General features: G+C 37.4%; 1 protein-coding gene across 1 annotated transcript in view; it reads left to right on the forward strand.

The window, feature by feature from the left end:
- rps6kc1 (ribosomal protein S6 kinase B1) overlaps positions 1-24,956 on the forward strand; it is a 94,843-nt gene that overhangs the window by 54,942 nt on the left and 14,945 nt on the right. Inside the window, exons 12-13 of the mRNA XM_088626225.1 lie at positions 2,003-3,613; positions 3,885-3,974. Of these exons, the coding sequence (XP_088482351.1) occupies positions 2,003-3,613; positions 3,885-3,974 (1,701 nt within the window). The remainder of the gene's footprint in view (positions 1-2,002; positions 3,614-3,884; positions 3,975-24,956) is intronic.

The raw sequence follows: 24,956 nt of genomic DNA on the forward strand, positions 1-24,956 counted from the left end.
AAGGCAAAAAAAAAACATCTTTAAGAATCCTGAGCTGAATACCAAAATAATCAAAGAAATTAGTCTTAATAGATTTACATAGTTATGTACACAGTATTAATTCAACTATTATTATAGAGTGATTTTGGAACACAATTGATGCATAAAAATAATGTATAGTGCACAAGCCCTATTTTGTTAAATTGCATTAATGATTATTTGCATATGACTGCATAAGTATTAAAGGTTTAGGGTGTCTTAATGAAAGTAAAGTGCTAATAGCTTTTGACTGATAGAATGCAATACAGTAAGAAGATTAAATTGAAATTTAAAGTTATGCCTGTATGTATCAGGTTGGTATTTTAATAGATTTGTCTCATTGTGATAAGCTAAAGACACATCAGAACAGAGTCTGACTGCTGTATTAGGCTTCACAGCTACAGTACCATCACATTTACATAAAGCTGCATTTCTTAATTACATGCATTTTGATTATTCTCTATGTCATACATAATATTAAGTGTGAATTAACACTTTTTTTCTCAAACTTTGAAAGCAATAAAATTTTCTCCTTTTGTAGTGCTTGTCCTTTGTTATCTGGCTGTTGAATGTTTTCATTTCTACACTGCTATTCCAGTAAAACAATCTTGAAGCCAGTCCTAAAGAACTGAGTTTGAGGCAAATCCTTCCACTTGATCCAGCAAGGGTCACAGGGGAGCTGGAGCCTACCCGGCAAGAAATGGCTGCAAGACAGGATACACCCTGGACAGAATGCCAGTCCATTACAGGGCACACACAGACAAACAGGGCGGAGCGGTGGCTCTGTGGCTAAGGATCTGCGCCTGTGGCTGGAAGGTTGCCGGTTCAAATTCCGCAGCCGGCAGAGGAATCTTACTCCGTTCGTCCCCTGAGCAAGGCCCTTAACTGAACTGCTCAGGGGCGCCATATAAATGGCTGACCCCGCACTCTGACCCCAAGCTTCTCTCTCCCTGTCTGTGTGCCTGTGTGTCTGATGGAGAGCAAGCTGGGGTTTGCGAAAAGACAAATTCCTAATGCAAGAAATTGTATATGGCCAATAAAGTGATCTAAAAAATCAAATCAAACCAGGGCCAATTTTTCCCAGGAGCCGGTTAACCTACCAATACGTTTTTGGACTGGGGGAGCATACCGGCTTACCTGGCTGAAACCCATGTAAACACAGTGTGAACATACAAGATTCACACAGAAAGCACTCCAGGAATTGAACTTGGGACCCCAGGGTTGCAAAGCAAGAACACTACCCACTGTGCAACCATGTCATCCATTAAGGCTAACCACCCTTAAAATTTGACATTATGTTCTTACAACCACCTGTAAATACTGTACATTATCAGCTTCTATTTTCTTACTGTATATCCTTTTGTCTTTGTTATATTTATTTTCACTTCAGCAAAGTTTTGCCTCCTACTCAGCAATGTTTAGTGGCTTATAAGTATGCTTGAGATAAGCAAGTATGCATTGCATTTTGAGCTGCATTACTGCAGTGAGATGCCATCTTCACTAATCATACTTTACAAATCTCTAGTGCACAAGACGGACATTGATATATTTCAAAATGATTTAAAATTGTAATCCTGGATGTAGACCTTTGATAAAATTTGCATGATATGAAAACAAACATAAAATGCTTGTAAGCACTGACACAGTTGTCTGTCTTTCCTGACTTGTCTTATTTGCAGAAACCACTTTAGCTGGAGTTGTTGGTGTTGTAATCTACATGTTCTTATTTTAAAAAAATTGTTAGAGCTACAGTATAACAGTGTAATCTGGGAGAAAATTAACTCTTGAAACAAATGTATCTTAATTTAAAAAAGTAATAGCAAATATTAAAAATGGACCAAGTGAGGACGAAATATTCTGTGAGCTATCCCTGAAGATTTAGTTATCTTGGTTTTTTTTCTGTTATGTGTTTTGAAGTTTAATCATTAGTGGTATATTCAGTATCACTGTTGTGAATGTTTTTCTTGTATTTTTATGTATTTAGGTGGAAAACTATGGTCCTATGTGAGCAAGTTCCTGAACAAAAGCCCGGAAGAATGCTTTGACATCCCTTTCATTCAGAAGTCGCACATTACATCAGTTCACACAGATGGACACTTCGTGTCTGGAACAGAGGATGCAGGCAGCAGCATTGAATCTGGGGAACAGGGGAACATCAAAACACTACAAGTCCTGCCTTTGAAGACCAGCCTCACCCCAAGTTCCCAAGATGATAGCAGCACTCAGGATGATGATGGACAGGATAGCTCTCGTGCACTGTTTGATTCTGGTGCTACTTCCGAAGAAGAGTGCACCAACAGCTACTTGACCTTATGCAATGAGTATGAGCAGGAGAAGATTGAGCCTGGCTCCCTGACTGAGGATCCTCTGTTGAAAGTGGAAGTTGAACACACTGGGGCTTGTGAGGTAATACCATCATCAAGACCACATTCCCTGCTCAGCAATGACAGCCTCTGTTCCCCCATCACTACTCAGGAGCTGAAGTTCTTCACAGAAGATGTCAGTTCTGAGGTCTTCAGTCCCTCCAAGACTGTGGATTCTCTAGACCAGTCAAAAAAGAGCCCTATGGAGTTCTTCAGGATAGACAGCAAAGACAGTGCAAGTGATGTCTTGGGTGTTGAGGTAGGTGACAAGGTCTCAGGGCTAAAGATCGAGCCCCCCAAGCCTTTTCAATCTGCCACAGTTGTAGAGACATATCCTTTAGACAATGTGGCAGTCAAAGGAAGCAAAATGGACTTTGCAGCCTTTGATAGTGACAGAGGATCCAATGAGTCAGTCCCTGTTATTTCTTTCAAAGATGCAGTTGTTGAAGACGCAGGTGATGAAGGACGACCACCTGACCTTCTGGTAAACTTGCCTGGAATTTCAGATTCATCCTCAGATTCATCTGTTTCGGTTCATGTGGAAGAGACTAAAGGATCCCCAAGGTTTGGAAAGCCAGATGTTCTACAGCTCAACAACAGCACAGGGCAAGACACCCTCTTCACTCAGTTTCTTGGGGATGACCTCTTGGTGTCTAGAGGTGCCATTTCAAATACCTCAGCTGCCAGTCATGAAAAGCACCTCCTTGATCAATTTAGCAGTGCACTACACAAAGACAGTTGTCTAGCTTTAAGTTTGGAAGCAGCTGAAAGTGACACAGTGCCTGATGAGTCTGCAGATTTCTCTCAGGAACTCTTTGCTCCAGAGTCTTTAAGTTTACATGCATCACAGAAAACAGTGACTCCAAATATGACCAAAAGTGAGTCTTCAGCAGAGGCAGAGCAGAGTTTACACAGAGTAGGTGTCTTGGGAGAGGCTGAATCAAATACCAATGAGCAGGTTCTGCTTTTTGAACAGGACAGCCAAGATGACAAGGAAGACAAAGAGAGCAAAGCTCAATGTCTCGGTGAGGAAGAAGGGACAGAAGACAAAGATATTTCTCAGCTTTTCAAGGACTTAGATGAACTTTTAGTCCTGGCGTCCCAAGCTCACATCCCTGAAGTGTATATTCAGCGCTGGGCGGTGGAGCTGGTTCTTGCCCTTGAGGCACTTCACCAAGAAGGAATTGTGTGTCGTGATTTGAACCCAAACAACATCTTATTGAATGATAGAGGTCAGGAACTTTTGCAAATGCATTTCTTTTTATTCGCTGTTGCTTCCAATTAACTGAGTAGGCGTTTTATCCCGTAATTAGTATCTTCATTTCCTGTCTAAAGCCTCATTATCAATGCGGCAAATTCACCCGCAGTAATAGCTTCTAGTACTTAATGATGCCATTATTCTTAATGATACTGTTTTTAGCTACAAAGGAATAATTACAGTTCACTTCTGCTAGAAATGCAAGGGAAAAAATGTTTTGATTTCTCCTGTCGTTTTGTTTTTAGGACACATTCAGCTAACATATTTCTGCAGGTGGACTGAGGTTGAAGACTCCTACGACAGCGAAGCAGTTGCCAGAATGTACTGTGCCCCAGGTTTGAACAATCAGCTCAGATGTTTTGTTCAGTATATTCACTGAAAGGATTATACTCATTCTATTTATGTGTCCCACATGTTACATTTCATTTACTGACTTCATAACTATGACAGTTTTATTTGTTTTCTGAAGTATACGGTACAGTATAATATATATGTGGATCATAGCTGTCTACCTCCTGTTTTTATTAACTGCTGTTTAAATGCAGTATTGATGAAAGTGCCTTTTTAAAAAGGTTGGTTGCTTTTGTCATGTTTTTCTTTCATTTCTGTGTAGATTGCTTGGATATATGATATCTAAATACAAAGTAAAGACTTTTTATTCATAATTTAGATTTTCTAGTCATATCAATCAATTGTTTTTTCTTGTACATGATGAGAGACCATCTGTTTTTAAAGTTGTAATTGCCCAAACTGTCAAAGTTGTAAAACACTAGAAGTGAGGCTAGTAATGAAAGGTGTATACTGTAGGACATGCTGTAGAAGGCTGTGAATCACATTGCCTAACTGTTAATTGAATTCAAGAAACATTTTGCCGTATATATAATATGTCATTATGCCTAACAGTGGCTTCTTTTATCTTAAATTTTGTCAGAATGATACAGCAATCATACTGTTTACCTAAAATAGTTTTTTAAATGCAGAAACAACGTTTTAGGGAGAGCTGGAAAACACAGATGAAGAAGGCACACAGTATAAACAAGCTCCATGTCTTCTAACCTAGTTTCTCTCTTAAAGACACTTTAAGAATTGACTTTTATACTTGTTTTAGACTAACTCATAAATATGACCTCTCTCGCTGTGTCTGGTGAAATGAGTTTGTTAGCATCTAAAATTGCTTACATAGCTCACAAGGTTTATGTAACGCAGTTTACTGTATGTTTAACTGCACCAGGAGAAATGTTACCGTATATTAATATACAGAAAAAATATATTTGTAAAGTGTGAGTATTAACAAAATCAGTATCTTTTTTTTTTTACTTCTGGACAGTGAATAGCAATAAAAGGCAGTTTCAGTATTTTAGAAAGGTTTTTCTTCTTGCACATTTGGGACAAGAAAGCTAAAGAAGCTATTTTTGAAAGCTGCCATCGTGCCTTTACCTGACATATCTTCTTTCAAGGATTTGCAGAATACAGTATAAACAGTAGGGTCAAGAGGAAGGTGGGTTCACATCATGACAGACTTTAGTTACTATGCAGGTCACTACAATTATTCTTAACAAAATAGGGGTCATTTATCGGGAAAACCTGATAGAGCATAAAATCGGAGTAGCTCTGGCCTGCAGTAAGACAGAATGTAGTAGTGTTCCTGTGGATTTACATTTTCAAGTACTCCATTCCTACACCTGCTTGATGAGGATGAACAAATATTATGTAAAGAGAGATTGTAAAGATAGTATATTTCTCACTATAAAGAAAAATAAGGCTGCTATCAGAGCAAATGTTGCCAGTCGCATGCTGTTTTCACTTAACTTTTGGTGATATGAACATTGAAAAACACCTATGAGTATGCATATAATATGTAAAAAAGACTTTACAAGCATTGTGTGGAACGTTAGGAGAGGGAGACTGAAAAGCTTCTTGACTGTAATGCTTTAAAAAGTATTCAGGTTTCTTGCTGAAATGAAATGAAGAAAGTGATTAATGAAAGAAGCTATATGACCAGGTCTTCAGCATTAATGAAACCAGGCTATTTTGGAAGCCTATGCCTGATTGATAAGAATATTACAAAATAACACCTTTCCTATCATTTTTTACAATTCATTCTTAGGATATGATGGTGTTGACTTGTAATGTTTTTTTCATTGAAATCTATTGTATTTCACTTTAGTCTGGTGTTTTTGTGTTTCTATATTAGAGGTGAAGAAATGTTTTCATAGGGCTTTCATAGGTTCATTTGCGTACAATAAATTAACCTTGGAAACAGTCATATACAGTAGCTACTGAAACATTTCTGCTTTACTTTATTTTGACTTTTTGTTTAAAAGGACCCACACATTTAGAGATCACAATTATCTTTGTTTTATTTGAATCCAATTCTATAACAGCCAGCAGCCATATCACTCTGCAACTCACAACTGGCAACCCACTGAAGCTAAGCAGGTGTGAGCCTGGCCAGTACCTGGATGGGAGACCTCCTGGGAAAAACTAAGGTTGCTGCTGGAAGAGGTGTTAGTGAGGCCAGCAGGGGGCACTCACCCTGCGGTCCATGTGGGTCCTAATGCCCCAGTATAGTGACGGGGACACTATACTGTAAACAGGGGCCCGCCTTTGGATGAGACGTAAAACAGAGGTCCTGACTCTCTGTGGTCAATAAAAATCCCAGGGCGTTACTCGAATAGAGTAGAGGTGTGACTCCGGAGTCCTGGCCAAGATTCCCACTGGCCTTTACCAATCATGGCCTCTTAATAATCCCCATCTATGATTTGGCTTCATTACTTTGCTCTCCTCCCCACTGATAGCTGATGTGTGGTGAGCGTTCTGGCGCACTATGGCTGCTGTCGCATCAGCCAGGTAAACCTGTAAAGTGCTTTGAGTGGAGTGTCCAGAAAAGCTCTAAATAAGTGTAAGCAATACACAGTTAATTATGAAATACACAGTTGCTTATTTTCCTTCTCTCTTGGATACTGGAGTGGCAATTTGAAATAGGTAAAGCCTGTTGATCAGTTTTCAAACTTGGGCAATTGACACATCTGATCAAAAACTCCTACAGTATGTATAATCTCATTGTATTTGACAGAACAAACCCCCTTCCCCCAACACTTCAGCCCATAAGTATGCTGCACTAGTAATCAAATTATTAATGTATCTGGATGTGCTTCTCAATATTCTTTAACCAACAGACTTGATGTAAACTATGTAAACTCTTCATGCCTAGAATACATACAGGATTAATCTAATATTTTCCGAGTTTTAAAACTCTGAAAAGTTCAATTTAACTAACACGTGACTATTTTCTTCTTCATGGCATCATCACACTGCTTTGATAGGCTAGAACATGAAACATCACTATTCCACAAGGAGTTGAGGGTGATTCCCTTCAGCCAAGTCTGCTCTGAAGCGGACTTCCGAGAGGGGTGCATAAAGGACATTTGGAGCACTTGTGATCACCCCTGTGAACCACAAATTAGAAGAGGGCCACCTTAAGTCTTTGCAGAAACAAACAGAGATGTGTGGATATCGGGAGACGGCCGATCTTGCATTCAGTGAGAAAGACTGCATGTAGAAAAGCGAAGGTACATGGCAGTAGGTCCCAACGAGATGTCATTCCAATGCATCCCAAGGGATGCGTAGTGAGGCCATTTCTTATACACCTAAAGCAGTAGCAGAAAAATCCCATAAATGTGAGAGCATTATTTTGCACACAGTACAGTGCAGGTTTTGGAGCAAGAACATCTTTTCTGTAGCCTTGCATAGTCAAGGAGCCATTAATTAACACTAACAGCACTCCAGGTGTGCAGTGCAACATGGATGGTATCACTGCTCACGTCTGCAGAGCACTTGCTGTCTAGCTTTGTGTAGTAGCAGGTTAAACACAGCAGTGCTCCAAATTTAAATCGGTCAGTTCTTAGAAGAGTGTGTTTGTGTCCTGGCATGATGTGTGACCCAATGTTAGTCATTCAGCTCCAAGCTGAAGTGTGTGGTAGGCTCTGATGCCTGTACACGTGCTGATGTGGGCATGGCATCTGTACAGCAGTTTGCTATGCAGGACAATGTCAATTCTGGAGATGCTTCAATCAAATATATTGATATTGCACAAAGTTGTTTGTTGGGCAGTTAGAAGGGATTTGTGCAGAAATGTTTTTCTGCTTTTCAGCACATTTATTTTTAGTTTTTCATTAAGCTATTGCTCATTGTTGCTTTATTACTGCAACTTTATTTCCAGTTTTTACAAGTGGCTTGCATACATTTTTTTAAATGTAGCTAGAGCTGTGATTTGGATATTACCTTTTTTAGATGTATTTGTTTGTTGTTTTTATGGACTTTTTATGTTGTAAAATGTGTCAAAAATTGTCACAAAGTTATATTTTTCTTATTAATGATGATTTTTAGCTCTTTATCTCTGCTTTTATATCGTATGTTTTAATATGCAGTCCAACTTTGGTATTGTTTGGATTAAATAATACTGATATCATGAATGTAAAAATAGAATATCCATGCAGTATGATTAGGGTGTGGATTAGAGACAGCTTTTTTTTAGCACGATAGTGAAGCATACGGGCATAGGGGAAGGAATACATCTTACATATGGAGTATAATTAATTATTAGTAATAATCATTGTTATACTGAATTACATCTTTGATTCCTACATACCTTGTGTCCAAAATATTCCAATGTATTGTATAAGGAATCCTTTTATCATCCTGTAAAATGCTTAAGTAGAGTGTGTGTGCTTGATTGATAGCATTTTAAATTTGTATCTCAAGGGAATTCTGTTATTGAATCACCATTACATTAAAATCAGAATAATATAGATCTTCTTTTTTATTTTAAGTCAATATGCAGTATAGTACATTTTACTGTCATGTAGATGTCACAACAGAAAGTTAAATTGTTTCTTTAATGGTAAATACATGTTATTACATGAACTGCAAGGTGGATGGGTTTTATCCTCGTTTAACTTTGTTTTTTATTTTATTACTGTTTTGTTTTGTGTAATTATAGATAGAATCTTTAAAGTAAAAGTATGTTTTCCTTATTCATTAAAACAGGCTGTAGTGGGAAAAGAAAGGGAAGATATGATTAAACATCTAAAGAAGCACTTTTCAAATTAGTTGTCATAATGAAAATGACTGTATTCTGAGAAAAAGCTCCTGGCAAATAAGGTTTAATATGAGACTTGCAGGTTAAAGGGGATCGGGAAGTACTGTAGCTACAGTATAACATGTCACTTTTTAGTACAAAATCCAAAGACTAATGTTAAAGTATATTACTAATGTGTTGTCATTGATCCTCTTTGTTCTTTGCTGGGGACATTCAATTAATGTCTACATTTGCTGTAGGTTAGGACACTGTAGATGTAAAATGTGTTGCATTTATATACATGAACAAATTACTGTTACGAGTAACAGAAAGCATTGTGTATATTGTCCCATTTTGCATGATTTCTTATTATTCATTGTCTAGGTATGTCTCATTTGTGCATTATTTTATATTCTTCTGACATCTATAAACACCATAGGTTCTTTTCGGCAGTTCAAAGTTAACACCGTAAATTTAATAGTGAACTGCTGATTTAGCAAAAGAACAAGTAAAGGTTTATTCCATGCTGAAAAGAGAAGAAAAGAAACACAATGTTTCGGCTCCGGTGCCCTTGTCAGGTGTGAAAGAGAGAGGAAAATCTGCTGTTGATAAAGCATGGGAAAACAAAAGCCGGGAGTGGAGGGGTGGCGGGAAGGATGAGAGAATCGGAATCAGCACTCAGGTGGTGTGAAGTCAAGAGAGGTGTGAAGTCAAAACCTGCAAATGAATAGAGAGAATTAGAAGGAACCAACTCTGTCGTTGAGAGAAGGGGAAGGTGCAGTTCTAGTGTCAGGATAATTTTGTTTTTGGATGTCTTTCTGCGATAGGAGTTCTGAAACCCCTCTTTGAGAATGCAGACTGATCAGTATGATCATGGCTGTTAGAGGTGAAATGGGAAACTATGGGCTTGGAGAAATCTTTGATCCTCACAGCCTTGACATGTCACCTGAAACGGTCTCCCAGTCTCCTTCCGGTTTCACCAATAGCTGGGCATTTTCTGTGAGAGATGCAGTAAATAATGTTGCTGGAAATACAAGATATCGCCTGGGTGATCCAGAATTGTCCAGAAGGGCCTTGAATGTACGTGGTGTTGAATATATATTTAAAGGTGATGCAGCGAGATCTGTTGCAGGGGAAGTCCCTGGTGTGGATGATTGCTGAGGGCAGTCAAGGGAGCTGTGAAAAAGGAAGTTATGTAGATTCAGTGGTCTGCGATATGAGATGATGGTGGTCCAGTGGAGGGATCATCCTGTAAGATAGGGAAATTGTCATGAATGGTCCTGGGGATAAAAAGGGTGTTGGGATGGTAGGGAAGCACCAATAGAATGCTGTTGTGAGGCTTGGAGTTCCTAATTGAGTTGATGATCTGGGGGCTATTTGTGGCTTGGGAAATGGGCCCTGTGAGTAACATGGGTGGGGTATCCTCTATTAATGAAAAAAGATTTTGAGGGTTTTGGAAGTCCATGTTGACCCTTCAAAGTCATCGGAGCCTGAGGAATTGTGGAAAAGGGTTAGAATTTGTAGAATGTGTGAGGTGAAATGAGCTGTACAGGAGGTAGCTGTGTGAATCCGTGGGTTTGTAACAGACAATAGTAGAGAATCGTCAATGGTTAATGGATAGGTTTATGTCCAGAAATGGAAGAGTAGTGGAAGATATGTTAACTGTATAATCGAGAAATGGGTGGAAGTTTGTGAAGTGATGCAGAAAGTGCTCTAGCTAGTTGTTAGAGCATGTGGCAGTACCGACGCAGTCATCGATGTATTGCCTGTAGAGGTCAGGGACAAAGCCAGTGTAGGAAGAGATGTTCTTATACCCAGCTGACAAAAATATTAGCATTGCTGGGTCCCATCTTGTTGCCCATGGCAACTCCACTAACCCGCTGATAAAAAAGGTTATCGAATGAGAAAACATTCAGTGTGAGGAAGTATTCCGTAAGACGTACAAGAGTGTGGGTAGGTGGATCAAGCACTGTGTGTATGTCCAGCGTGTGCTTAAGCTTTGAGGGCTTGTGGATTAAGCAAGTCAGTTGCTGGTGGACATTACAATTTTTCCAACGTTTTTGAATTAAAATATGAAAAAACGTCTTGCAAAGCAGTACTAGATCTTTCAATAACAATTGTCAATCTATATTTAAAAATACACAATACACAGAATATACAATATTCTGAATTTATCCATACCATATGAATAATGGTGAAAATAACAGTTTAAATTTAGAGACATCCTTAATTTAATAGTGATATCCTACATTGCCTTAATAAGATTAAATAAGGCAATACACTAGTCATACTTTTTTGTCAAGAGTTCTTAATTAAAATTTAAATTAACATTAAAGTACTGTAAACGATATAAGGAAAACAGATTTGTTTTAGAAAACAGCAATTTTAGCGCAGTTTTTTTAAATGATCTTTTATGCAACTTGAAAACTTTGCAATATGTCTCACCAGCTACTTGTGTAAAGTTAGTTCTCAGATGCATGCTTTTAATTTGCATGTTTCTGGTTCAATTTGTCAACAACATGCAGTAAACCTACATATTTGTGAGGCTTATGTACCTTGAAGTCTCTGTGGATGGTGAATCCACAAGTGCAGGGTTTAATACCTATATAGTATTGTTCCACGGTTCGTGAAACAAGCATTTCTGTAGTAATAGTTCAGGTGGGTCGCTGCGTCAGCATGCGTAGGCTGCAAAGGAACAAGTAATAGGTTTATTCCATGCTGAAAAAAAGAAGAAAGAGAACACATCGTTTCGGCCATGGAGCCTTCTTCAGGTGTGAGAGAGACAGGGCAGTAGGCAAAGGTGACTGCCCTGTCTCTCTCGCACCTGAAGAAGGCTCCACGGCCGAAACGTTGTGTTCTCTTTCTTCTTATTTTCAGCATGGAATAAACCTATTACTTGTTCCATTTCTGTAGTAATATTTTTATAACCGTAAACTGTTGTGGAATGTGTTCGTTGGTGTTTGCTGGTAGTAAGTGTTTTTAATGAAAATGAATGCTGGAAATTAAAAAAAAAACATTGTTATTCCCTATAATTCAAGTCATTGCTTGTGCAAACAAATAAATAAGGTCACTGTTGTTATATTCTTGCCTACCCTATATTAGATTTTTTTCCATTCTTAGTAGAGTGCATTTTCTTTACTTTTTACATTATTATTTATATTTTTATATTATTTTAAATGCAACACTATTTGTACTGTAATAAAATTCATTTCTTCACAGTAATAACAAAGTACTGTAAATCACTCCCTTCCCACTCAACCATCTCATTCTCCTGCTCCTGCAGCTGATTTAATCTCTTTCTTCTATTTTCTTTGATTATCCTTTTCCACGCGACTTAGAAAGAGCCAAGACTGTGCTAACTTAAATAATCTCTGAGATTTTTTATAATTTAATGTTTCTTTTTTTCCGTAAAACCCCATTAACTTCTTTAAAAAAAAAGGGGCGGAGGGGTGGCTCTGTGGCTAAGATCTGCACCTGTGACTGGAAGGTTGCTGGTTTAAATCTCACGGCCAGCAGAGGAATCCTACTCTGTTGGGCCCCTGAGCAAGGCCCTTAACCCCAACTGCTCCAGGGGTGCTGTACAATGGCTGACCCTGCGCTCTGACCCCAAGCTGCTCTCCCTGTCTGTGTGTCTCATGGAGAGCAAGCTGGGGTATGCGAAAAAAACAAATTCCTAATGCAAGAATTTGTATATAGCTAATAAAGTGATCTCTTACTGTACATACATACAGGCATTACACTGTAACTAGTCTACACATAACGTACTGTATATCTGAATAACTATAGCATACCCATAGCTATGCTTTTATCACAGAAGCTGATGCAGGTCAGGTGAAGTAGATCTGCATGTGGTTTCCCGCCTTTACTCTCCCACTACATGCAAACAGGGGAGTTTGGTCTGCAAATCTGCAAAAAGTGATCACTACATGTTTTGTGCAAATAATAAATATTGAGCTTGTGAACACAGGGGACTTACTGTATAATACCTCTTAATTTAGGACAAATCATTTCTCACTTCAACGCTCTTTGGCATAGCCAGCAACAAGCAACAAAACGGAGTGTTAGAAACAATACAATATGTACCGTGTATGTCCATTGGTGCTCCGGATGAACAGTGATGCACAAACAGCTGGGCAATCTTTGTCTTGGTCCTTTACCAGCTGCCCATTCATCTCCCATTGCAAAATAAATCAGGAAAATGCCTTACTATCTCAGTTTTCACCTGATATTTGTGCTTTGTAAAATCTAAAATTAAATGCGTAAAACTAAACTCAAACTGCTGCAGAAAACTTCAAAAAACAAAACTCAATGGAAATAATTTGTGAATTTTCTAAAAGGAAAACAAAAATTTGTTAACCTTAACATTTAGTAAATAAGACTATTCGATAAAAAAGCATAACATTAATACTGCAATTTGATTGAACCATAAATATAGAAAATATATTTGCAATGTAATTTATGAGGCTTTAAAATAAATTAAATTTAAAGGCTCTCTGAGTGTAAAATGACTGAAGGTAGTAGTCCAGTGCAGATGCATCTCTGGGCACCTGACTCATATATTTTCCACATCATTCGCCAGCCACCACTAACAACAGCTGTCCCTTCGCTTGTTACATGAAATTCATAAACATAGGTTATCGTTTAGTGTAAAATTACTTTTCAGACGTCTGTATAAATGTCTTACATGAATAAATGCACAGAATTATTTATGTTTGAAAGTTAAATTATAAAGAATTATTTCAAGTAATTGTAGACCCAATACTCCAAAGATGTCCAAGATGGATATCGGATATTGCCACAACAATTAAGATGTCTTGGATGTGTAATCTTCCCTCTCAATTAATATTTCAGTAATATGATTACTTTTTATGCCTAAGCAGGGCCATGGTTTTGTATCGCTGTAGGCACACTGATCTCAGTAATCTTTATGTAATCAGCATAGAAACTAAGGACAATTGTCCAGTCCAATGACAATCTAGTACCAGCAAACAAACGTTTATTCGTTTGAAATGTTTAAATGCTTTTGAGGTTTTTTCTAAAAATGTGAGCGGTTTGTCTGATAATGCTTGTTATGTGATCAAGGCATACAATGGCATTTTTCAGTTAATTCAGTTCAACTTATAATGACTGCATACTAGTCCTTTCAAGTAATAAAAAAATTGATTTAATCAATTTCCCTATGGGATTAATAAAGTATTATCTATCTAATACTGTATACTGTATGTACAAATAATATTCTGAAAGCTTGTTGCAGTCATGAAACAAGTTTATAAGCATTGTCCCAGTAGGGAACTGCATTTTAAGCAAAATATGAGAGATTTGATGGGGAAAAAAAGGCTGAACTCTATGCCATAAAGCGGTCTCTTTATCTACTGTAGGTAAAGCACAATGTAACACTTCACTTCTGCTGCAGAAGACCATTCCAAGCACAAATCTTGTGGAAAAAGAAATTGATATTCACTGAATACAGTGGTGTTAAAGGTGTAAAAACATTTGTGAAGGATGATTAAGATTTGGAAACTTAGGTCTCTGTAATTGTGACAACTCATGAGTCTGGCTCAGCTAATACAATGATGTCAAAATTGAATATGCAAAAAACTTACAATAAAAGTGGCACAACGCATGCATGGTCAGACAACTTAATAAACATGTTTTGTATTAAAACCCTCATTGAAGTTGCTGAAAACTTAAGTGCATAGTATAACCAGTTAACAAAGAAACCCTACTACTAACCCTAACTAGCTCACAAAGTTTGCAAGGCAATATATTTGACCAAAACATGCATGCAGTTTGGATGTAGATTCTGTACCAGGCTTTGAAGATTAATCTAAATCTTCTGAAATGGTGGTGGAATGTCTTTGGGTGAATTTTTGGAATATCTTATTAATAATTGCTAAGCACCTGTGCTTTAACAAACCTTTGATATTCATTTTTTTGGCATTTTATTAGGATATTCTATGTGTAAGAATAATATGAATTTCAAAAGTAAGCAAACCTAGTTATAGCATATTTATTTTTAACTAGTCAGCAGCTATGTACGCAAACTTCCTCAATCTTAGCATGCAGGGTATTTTCAAGAAATGGGAGCAGAAGATAGTGATGACCAGTAATTTGACGTAGTGTATATTGGATTTTTCCGTGAAACAATATATCTAATTTTTGTTAAGACTTCCATCTCTCTCTCGTGCTAACAATTGAGAAAAACAAACTCCTATACAATTACTTTTAATAGCAAGTATTAGGTTTATTCCATGCTGAAAAAAGAAGAAAGGAAACACAACAACTTGGATGTGGAGCCTTCTTACACACGAAAAAAGCTCCACAGATGAAACCCTGTGCTTTCCTACTTCTCTTTTCAGTATGGAATTAAACTATTACTTGTTTCTTTGCAGCCTACTCATGCTGACGCAGCTACCCACCTGAACTACTTTTAGTGTAACTTTATAATATTTTTTCCCCACTATTTCCTGTGTCCATTCTCAAGAAGCTCCATCTCTTTTAGTGAGAATTATTGATGAAAATAATATTTTTGCTATAGAGAAATCTGCTCCAAATCAAAAGTACTTCACATTTCCAAATATTTATAGCACATACACTTTTCAGTGATCAAAACAGGCCTTAAATATGTAGGTATTAATATCCAACATAAATTCAAAGCATGAAATCCTTAACCTCTTATCTCAAAAGGGTCTCCCCCCCCCCCCCCATTCTGTAACACTTCTGTACTCCCGTAACACTTCTATATTCTCTTCCCTTTTGATAATGTGTATTGTCATTGTGTTGTGTTTGACTGTGCCGTAAGACACATTTCCCCTAGGGGACAATACAGCTTGAATTGATGCAGTCTTTCAGAGGAATAAGTGTTTTAAATGTTCAGTTTCCTTTATTTTATTTACCTGTAATCATAGCATTTGAAGTGTGTTAGATCAGCATGAAAGTGCGACAGTAGTGCTACGGCAAATCGCAGCTCTTAAATCCTAGGTTTGATGCCGAACAGTGGAGCCATCTGTATAGAGTATGCCTATTCTCCCTGTGTAAGGACTTAAACTAGATGCCCTGGTTTCCTCTCTCTCCTTCTAAAGGTGTGCTGGCTAGGTTAATTGGTGCCTCTAATTTGTCTTTGTGCATGTGAGTCATGCTATGTACTAGCATCCCATCCAGAGTGTAGTCCTGCCTTGTGCCATACATTTCCAGGAGAGATTATCGGTTGTCATGACTTTTAATAGAAATGGCTTTCTTATAGTGAATGGATGAAAAACTCAGTGATAAAAAACATGTCTATGGAAACAATAATGCTAGTTTAAAATTAAAAATATCTCAATGACTTCTAGATTAATGCAAGTGTTAGTGTGATTAATGCATTTTTATCTCTAAATCCTTCGGTCATTTAAGTATACTGCAACTCATTTGTATATATACATATTAAACCTGCTTGTTCCAACCCATATTATAGAAAACCTTATCACCCACAAGTCATCAAGTTGGAGCTCTTATTATCTCATTCTGAGATTTCACCTAGAATTTTTTTGTATTATATCAGTTGTTTCAGAATAGTCACAGTGCCTCTGATGATTCCTTTAAGCCTTAATTGCAAAGGAGTTCTAGCAATTGTAACTTAGAGATTGATTAATTCGAATTAATACATCAACCAATTAATTCTACTTAAAAAGCTGCTCTATGTAGTTCCAAGGACATTGAAACTATATTATTGTTGTTTAAAATTGGCACGAGAAGCATTAATACATGAAAAAATTCATTTCCTTTGTTTGGGAAAAATTCCAGAATTCTCCAGTCTCGGTCATGAAGTAATTATTTATCGATAAATTAGAGGTCATTACATGTATTCTCGTATGTATGTATTCTTTTTTTCCATTAATTAAATAATTATAAATACATTGTATCTAATTGTAGTTAAAAATTCTGCCGTTGTTCCTTTGAAACACTTGACTAAATATGAATGGGCTGATGCAAAGGAAGACCTCTCCAATCCACTTCTAGAACATTGTGGAAATTATCCAGTTTGCTATGGCTAAACAATATGAACAGATAATGTGGAATTGAATGTGTCCCAGATGTGTTTAGAATGGTTAAGATCAGGGGACCTTGCAGTGCATCCTATAGACGGTATTCTTCTCCAGACGCTGTTTAACAACCTATCTGCTTGGAGATGGGTATTATTGCCTGTCACCTATTGCACCTGCAAAACATCTTGCCTGATGGTCAGTGATCTGTTCTGTAAAGCACACAGCTCCATTTTGCCTTTCTCATCAATCCTACCCTGACTCATAATTAACCCCCCTTTCCGTCTGACATGCTCTACAACATTTTACTCCAGAAATGTGTGTCTGACTCTTCTTCAGCTCCTCTGCCTTCTGTCTGTGTGGTCTAGACAGAAAATGAATTTATTTGTGAAGTGAGCTGATTTATAGTTATTGAAGGTCGATTCTAATTTTCTGTGACCCAATTCAGCCAGATTTGTAGAGATACCTGTAGAGCCAGACTCCTTTATTTCTGCATCAGAAAGTTTTCAAAACATGAGAGGTTACAAACAAGAAAAGGGTATTCATCACATCTGAGGTTAGCGGTTAGTAGCTAATTGATCTCATCTCATTTAGCTGTTCCATGAACAAAAATGTCAGTACCGCCTGCATCTGGTGTTTTCTGTTTATTTCTCAGTTAAGTAGCAGTATTGGGAAAAGTAGGCGGACATTATACAACCACGAAACAATCCTGTCAAAGGGTTTTTGAGCTAGCGTGAATTCCACCGTGTTGCATTTTGACTTCACCAGTGGTTTATTATTCCTGCCAAATCCAGGTACCCATTATCAGCAATTTGTTATCGCTGTAAGTTTTATAATGTTTGTCTGACAAGCTGTCTGTCTGATATGCACTTTTCATATGACAACCTTGGTGGTCTGTAATGAAGTTCAACAGTGGAGAATCCTGGAATGCACAAATAAAAGGCAGTTAGTTACTAAGCATCAGTTCACTGATAAAACATCCCTGTGTGCTGTGGGACTCCTGCTGTGTCAATATAAAAATAGCAATTTACTCTAGCTACCCTATTTAGGTTAGAGATGTCATATCTGGAGGAGCATGCAGCGGTTAGCATTGCTGCCTTGCAGCATGGGAGCACTTGGTTCAATTCTGGAACTGAGGCGCTGCATGTGTGGAGTTTGTATGTTCTCCCAGTGTTTGTGGGGGTTTCTTTTCTCCCACATTCCAAAGACGTACAGTCATGATAGGTTAATGGTTGGCGTCTGGGAAAATTGCCCTGTTGTGAGTGTGTGCTTGTCTGTGTTTGTCTTTGCGTGTGCCCTGCAGTGGACTGCCGTCTTGTTTGGGGGTGTATCCTGCCTTTTACACGTACCTGTTGCTTGCCTGCGTGGGCTCCTGCTTCCCCACAACCCTGTATTGGATAAAGCACCTAGAATGTGGATGGATATCTTAGCTGACTTACTCCTAGCTAATGCTGAGGGTATAGTTTGAAAAAGAATCCTAAATAGTTTAACCTGAAAAATGTTGTCCACCTGACATCTTTTGTGTCTTCCTCTCCTAATTATTGATTACTGAGATACTGTACAGTAAATTGGTTGTTCTCGTAGCTTGCTATTCTTAAGATGTTTGAAATATAAATAACCCTTTCTAGAAGTACAGTAAATGAAATGGCATTTGAAACACAAAATTGGTGCTTTTTAACCTTTTATTCTATTCCCTTGCAAGTTTAAGTTTTACTTGCTCCTTAATTGTATAATTGTATTGTTTTAAACTTCATTTAGCGTACTTTTACTGTGCTCTGCCAGGGAGAGGTGATATTACAAGCAATTCAGCACTATATCTGTACCACAGATTTGTGAAGTTTGATATGTTATCCGAGTGTTATGATTTGATCTTAATTTAGTCATTTAATTAAAAAGATGCATTGCATAGAAAGTGATAAACTTGAGAATATAAGGTGTTGGAAGATCAACATTTCTTCCTACCATTCATGTCCAAAACATTTTAATTACACCCTTAGAAGGCGTAATCACATGTTTCAGAAGAAACACATTTGTTATTATAATATAGCATCAATTAGGGTCTTATGCCATGTCTTAGAAAGTCAGTCTTGTGTTGAACATGATTTTACAGGTACAGTATAATACAGATGTTGAGGTATACAGGATTGCTTCAACATGTGGTAACGCACTGTACAATGTACTATACAGATTAAAAGTTATCTGATTTGTTTAGTTAGATTGCTGAACCACAGCATTGTTTTATGTCATATGGCCATGATCTTAGTAAGTGTATAGCATTGCAAGTGTAACAGGTATTAAAGTTAACCACATTGACCAAAGATGTCCCTTGGTAGCTGGTGATGCACTTCAAGCAAATAACCAGTAGGTGATGTAGTGTGCCATCAATGTTTCATTGTTTCTTAGAGCATTCACAGTTAGATGTTCGTGTGCATTTGTTTTCTTTCTCATGGCTGTTGGATGTATGTTCCTTCAATAGATAAGGCTTAAGAAGATATCTGTGAAAGTAGATCTAAAGTAGATATTTTTTGAAATCATAATTTATTGTGTATAGTGTAATGCTTTGTACCTAAGTTGGATTGATTGTCAATGCAGAAAAATGTTCTTGAAAGTAATTTACAATAGAATTGTAGACACAGCTTTGCATACAATATCCTGCCAATTTGTGTTTGAACATTTTTATATTCTATCTGTTGTAGAATTAATATGCGTCAATGTTATTTTTATGTAGTGTGAATTCACATTATTTTCCACAATTATCTCTTTATTCCCCTTTATTCCAAGTAGTATGCAAGTTTTGATTCACAACTGCACATAAATATATAACAGTGGCATTTGGCTGTTTACAACTGTGCTTAGTAACTCCCAGGGATTGGTTGGAGTATCGCTGCAAACTGATCCACATTTTGATCAGAAATCCAAACAGTGATAGAAAGCACTATCATCCTCTCACCAGTTAGAAAATTGGCATGAAAAAAGTAAACTGACATAAAGATTTAAAGACTGGAAGTAAACACTTGAACCCAACAGCTAAACTAACAAATTTCTGATTTGCAGGATTATCCCATGCAAAAATTAGTAAAGAGCAAATTTAAAATCTAAATAAGAAGTTGCTCTTGCATGATTGTAGTGACATCAGTAGAGTTCATGGGGAAAAAAGGACACTTTCTCCATTCTGTTACATTAGTGCTAGGTGACTTGATGGAGATTTAAAACAAAACAAAAAAAATGTAAATACAATATGTTGGGATTGCTCCCTTGTGGGATGCCTAGCCCTAAAAGTCCTATTGGGAGCTGCTTTTGTTGCTCATTAAGCATTTCAATCTTCAAGTGTAACATCCACACTTCGCTGGAGTCTGCAGATGGGCAATATTTTGATGAGGAATTATCACCAGTGTGTGACAAAAATGATTCACTTCTGTTTGAACAGGCCTTTGCTCTCAGTAGCCCTTGGGGAATGCTTATCATATTTATGTCCTAAAAACATTACCCACCTGCTCAGCACTTTGCATTATCAACAGCGTATCTTCTTATCTCCTTCTACTTTAACGTCCTCCTGTATTTTGAGAAAGAAATTCCAGTAACAACCTCATTTGTGATGACAGATATATGAACTCATGCCAGAAGCTAGCAGGGTGCCTGTTGCCATCAGTCTATAAATAAAGGGCCATGAAACAACATGTTTTCAGCAAGATCTGAAAACAAAGTAAAAAGCCTAGAAATTGCAAAATTTTATTCTCACTTTTTATTCACATATGTGTGTTTGAAATACTCATTGGAACATTGTAGATTTTTGCAGCCATATGAATATTAACAAGCCTGTCGGTTACCTTATTTTATACAATGACACTGGACTCTTCTAACTTTATAACTATGTTTGACGTTTCACTTTCAAAGCCATCTTGTAGTAGCCAAGTTGACTACAAGCTCAATGATCGAGATTTTGCAATAAATGTTTATTGAAAATCAGTTTGAAAACTACACTTAAGGACATTTTTCGTTATATATTGAATACATGCTTCTTTAATGTGTATGCTATAATACATATATAATTTTTGTCATATTTTAATCCATATCCCTTATTTTTAATGACAGTGCAAGAAGGACTTTTTGACAGTCCAGTTTACTGAGATGGATTAGAAATGTCCTTTAAAATTGAAAATATTAGCGCTTCTGTATGAGTGGTTTGTTAAAAAAAAAGGGCAGTAAATATCAGCAGCCCCTAAATACAACAATATTGGTTATATTTTTAAATATGCAATTCATTACTGGATTCCGCCAGTTAAGATTGATTTGGTAACATTTTCCAATGAGGTTTATATTCTATATCCTGTTCATACAATATCTTACAGAATATTAGCTCCATGGCAGCACGTGCTTTTTTGCTTGTTTGATTTGTATGTATATATATTAAAAAGTTAGAAATATTTTACTGTTAATAATGCCAAGGTTTGTTTGTTTCTTAAAGAATGTTGTCCTGCTAATTCTTAAATGTTTTTGTTCATTGTGTCCTTTAAGGCATTATGGAAATGTTGTGTTATTGTCAGTGCAGTTAAATGGGACAATTTGCCAGTATATTTTGCAAGGAGTTCATTGTCTTTGTAGTATCTATAAGATTGTCTCAGTATTTGTCCTTAGAAACAGAATGCTTAAATATTGCACTCCTCACTCAGACAGCCTCTTGTTGAAGTGTCCGACTGTCTACTTTCAAGGAGCTGCAGAAACAAGTCTCGATAGACCAGATCCTTGTCACATTCTCTGACTTGTTCTTGTAATGAAATGCGTGGCCTTAGTGTTCATCTCCAATTGTGCAGAAAAATGTCCTTCATGTAAGTTCAGTGAATGTACAAATGCACAACTGTTTACTTGCGAAATCAGATGGAAGTGGCGGGGGAGGGGGTTCTGTGAATTTCAAAGTGTGTCCATAAGGAGATGGGGAGGGGGTATTGGTGGGGGCTTGGCGTCAAAGTGTTTGAGTTACAGTGACATAAAGCAAGCACCTGAGCCCAGGGTCTAAAGAGACATGTCTCTTGTGGGATATGAGGGTAATTCACTTCCATGCTCATTAAACTTGAGTGATCTTTCCATCGAATGATGACTTTATTCAGCCACATATTCTGTTGAGGGTTAGTGACTGTATAGTGCTGTCATCAAGGGAGCTTGAACCAACAACAGGAATGCCTCCCTTGAGCTGAAATTTAAAATACAAGATCAGACGGCAGCCCACTTCTTCTGACCCCCTTGCTCCTTAACAATTAGTCTCTTTTATGTTTGATACATAAGAAAGACAGTACAGCCCTTTGTATTCCTTTAGATTCTAGCAGTTTACCAATCCAAGAATCCTGAAGGAAATCAATATTATTAAAGTGGCTGGGCTCTTCTAGGTACTGCTTTATTATAACCATTTGCATACGGGGCTAACTGGTCTGACTGCTATTCAAATTCCCCCCGGCTGTGTGACTTCAAAATTTTATTTTTGTCAAGAAAAGTGCCAAATAAGTTTATATATCATAATAAATCTTCAGAATGTAGAACAGGAGTTCCTATACAGAGTTTATAAAATATTTTGGATTTTGTAATGTGATTAGTTTATTGTATTTATTGCAAATATGTGCTACATACTGTATGGCATCGCAAATAGAGCTTTATATGACCCTAAAGTGTACATTAAGCTGTCATAGCATTCCCTGCCATGGTTAAAGTGAAAATCTTCCACAAGGGAGGGTTTCTTCTTCTTTCACAGCTGATATCATCAATAGCTTTCCTTACAAACAATGCCTTTTAGTCACTTTGGGGAAGCTTAATGTGCCCTTAGTATCTTAGAGGGAAGAAAGATAGTTCCCTTCATTACTTAAACCTATTTTTCTTAAAGGACAGGGGAACTCCTTCACTTCCAAAAGAGGAAGAGCGGATTCAGTCATTTGTAAACTTAAACGTATCACTTCACATAAACACCTTCCCCTTTCACTCTTTGCTGGTGACTGTTTTTTTTTTTTGGCTCAGTTATCACAAAGAATGTGAAGTGAAGCTATGCTAACTAAATATTACCTGTTGAGACTTTTCCCCTTTCATGTTTTCAAGATAGAACTGCCATTTTTCAGTTATTTGAAAGTGACCTGCTTATGATTAACAGGACGTGAAGACAAAAGACCTCTGTTTATCGTCAGAGGTGCTAAGGCACAGCCAGTGGTGATTCTTAGGTTCCTTTACATGGTCTTGTCAGTGAGTCTCCTACATGCCCTGAAGGGGCAGTCGGTCTTCATGCACATTTACTCTGACAAGAATGAAAACGAAGCCACCGTTTTTTTTGCTAGTAATAGTGGTTTTCCCTTAAGCTCTTCAAAAGGATTTCTTCGTGATGACTGCTGACCTTGCTACAAGACAGTGTATGTCCTATTATCTTTATATAAAAAAAACAAAATACAGGTACCACAGGTTAAATTGATATAAACAAATTTATAGATTTGAAACAGGCATTTATTGTGCATCTGTGTATGAATTTGCATGTAACGTGTATTACTGTCAAAGTGGAGACAGAATTTATCCTCATAAAAAATAGTACCAGTAACACCTGAAAATGGATGATGTTGAGATGTCTGCACTTTGTAAAATGCTTTTTTTTTAAGTCCAAGTGGCATCTACCTTTTAAACTAAAGTGCCAAAAATATGTTCACCTGATTTCACACCAAATGTGTGGAGTCACATTTAAGCAGAGCTTGGAATGGTAATTAAAAATAGCATGAAAGTCAGTGGGATGTCCACATAGATATAGGAATACAAATGTGTTTGTATTAGGGGAAGATGGTGGGGGTGAATTTCTTTTTAGATCAAGCTGCTCCCCTGTAACAGTGTAATGCATTTCAGATTTCTTCTGACCTTGGCTGGAAGAGAACCACCAACCTCCAAGGCAAAGGACTTCATTGCTAATCAGCTGACCCACACAGCTCTTAACCACACATGGAAAGTTTGAATGCTGAAACTTAATGACTTCGAGCAATTGCCTTTTTTTCGTTGTTTTATTTCTCTTCAAAAAAAGAGGAAAAAAAACAGGGGCCATCTGGTGGCCCGAGGAGTCTCAGCACTGACCTCCTTGTCACTCTCACTGTCTGTCCTGTCTCCCTAAACAGTTATGCAAGACTAAACCCCAGGCACAGAGCCAGAGGAAGACTGTCCTTTCACCTTGGGAAATTATAGGCAATGAGACCTGACAGTTTGAGGGTTAATTCCTACCTCTGTTTGCAAAAGAAAACCTGCATTCATGTACGCAAGGAGGGCGATTGTCCTTCTACACAAATAGAGCTCACTGTAAGATCTGTGAAATATATTAAGCAACAAAGACAAACAGCCTACAAACAGCTCTTGGAAAGGAATTAGTCTTTTCTTTGCCTCTCCTTTTGTGCATTGTGAAGGGCATGAATATGTACAATGTACAATTTTCAAGAAGTCTGGGCAGGTCACGCAGATGGCACTGCAATGTTTCTATCCAGCCCCCTTTTGCATTTTTTTGATTTGACTATATTTTATCATGCAAATGATGCATTGACAAGACAGCCACTTTGCTCCTTACTGCTATGGTCTATCTTGTTCTATTGGCAAAGGTATTGATGCCAACAAGATTAATTTGGGTAACTGTATTTACCGTTAAAAGTCGTTGTATGAGCTTAGTCAGAAGCATAAGGTGCCCATCCCATTTTAAAAAAGAAACAATAGAAAGATAAAAGAGCCCATTGATGAATCTGAAAGTAATTGACAGCCTCTCTAGTCATGAACATTTTCTACACAACATGTATGGGGCACTTTGGAAGCGATCTATTAGCATTGATTCTGAGCTTTATGGATGTTGACGAGGATGTAATATCAATAAATGAACAAGAATGTAATGTTGAAAAGGCCACAGGTACTGTATATCAAGGGTCTGTATTTGGAGCAATAAATGTAATAGACCTTTATGAATACATGTCATGTAACTAAGCCGTTGATAAACCATGTTCGCAGGTAAAAGAAATGAATATTTGTAAGAGGACAGACAGTAAATGGTAATAAAAGTGTATTAAAGCTGAGGAGCCTTAGCTTTTCAGCATAGAGCTGACATAAATGCAACTGTATCTGGTACCTTGAATTTGTGTGTCAAGCGGTGCCTGTTGCAGATGATCTACAGAAGACTAATATGGACTGAAGCGCTGTGGGAAAATCAGAACATTATTTTGGAGGTCTCCTCC

This window comes from Lepisosteus platostomus, chromosome 3, assembly GCF_059453375.1.
Source record: "Lepisosteus platostomus isolate fLepPlt1 chromosome 3, fLepPlt1.hap1, whole genome shotgun sequence".
In the NCBI taxonomy this organism is placed as follows: domain Eukaryota; kingdom Metazoa; phylum Chordata; class Actinopteri; order Semionotiformes; family Lepisosteidae; genus Lepisosteus; species Lepisosteus platostomus.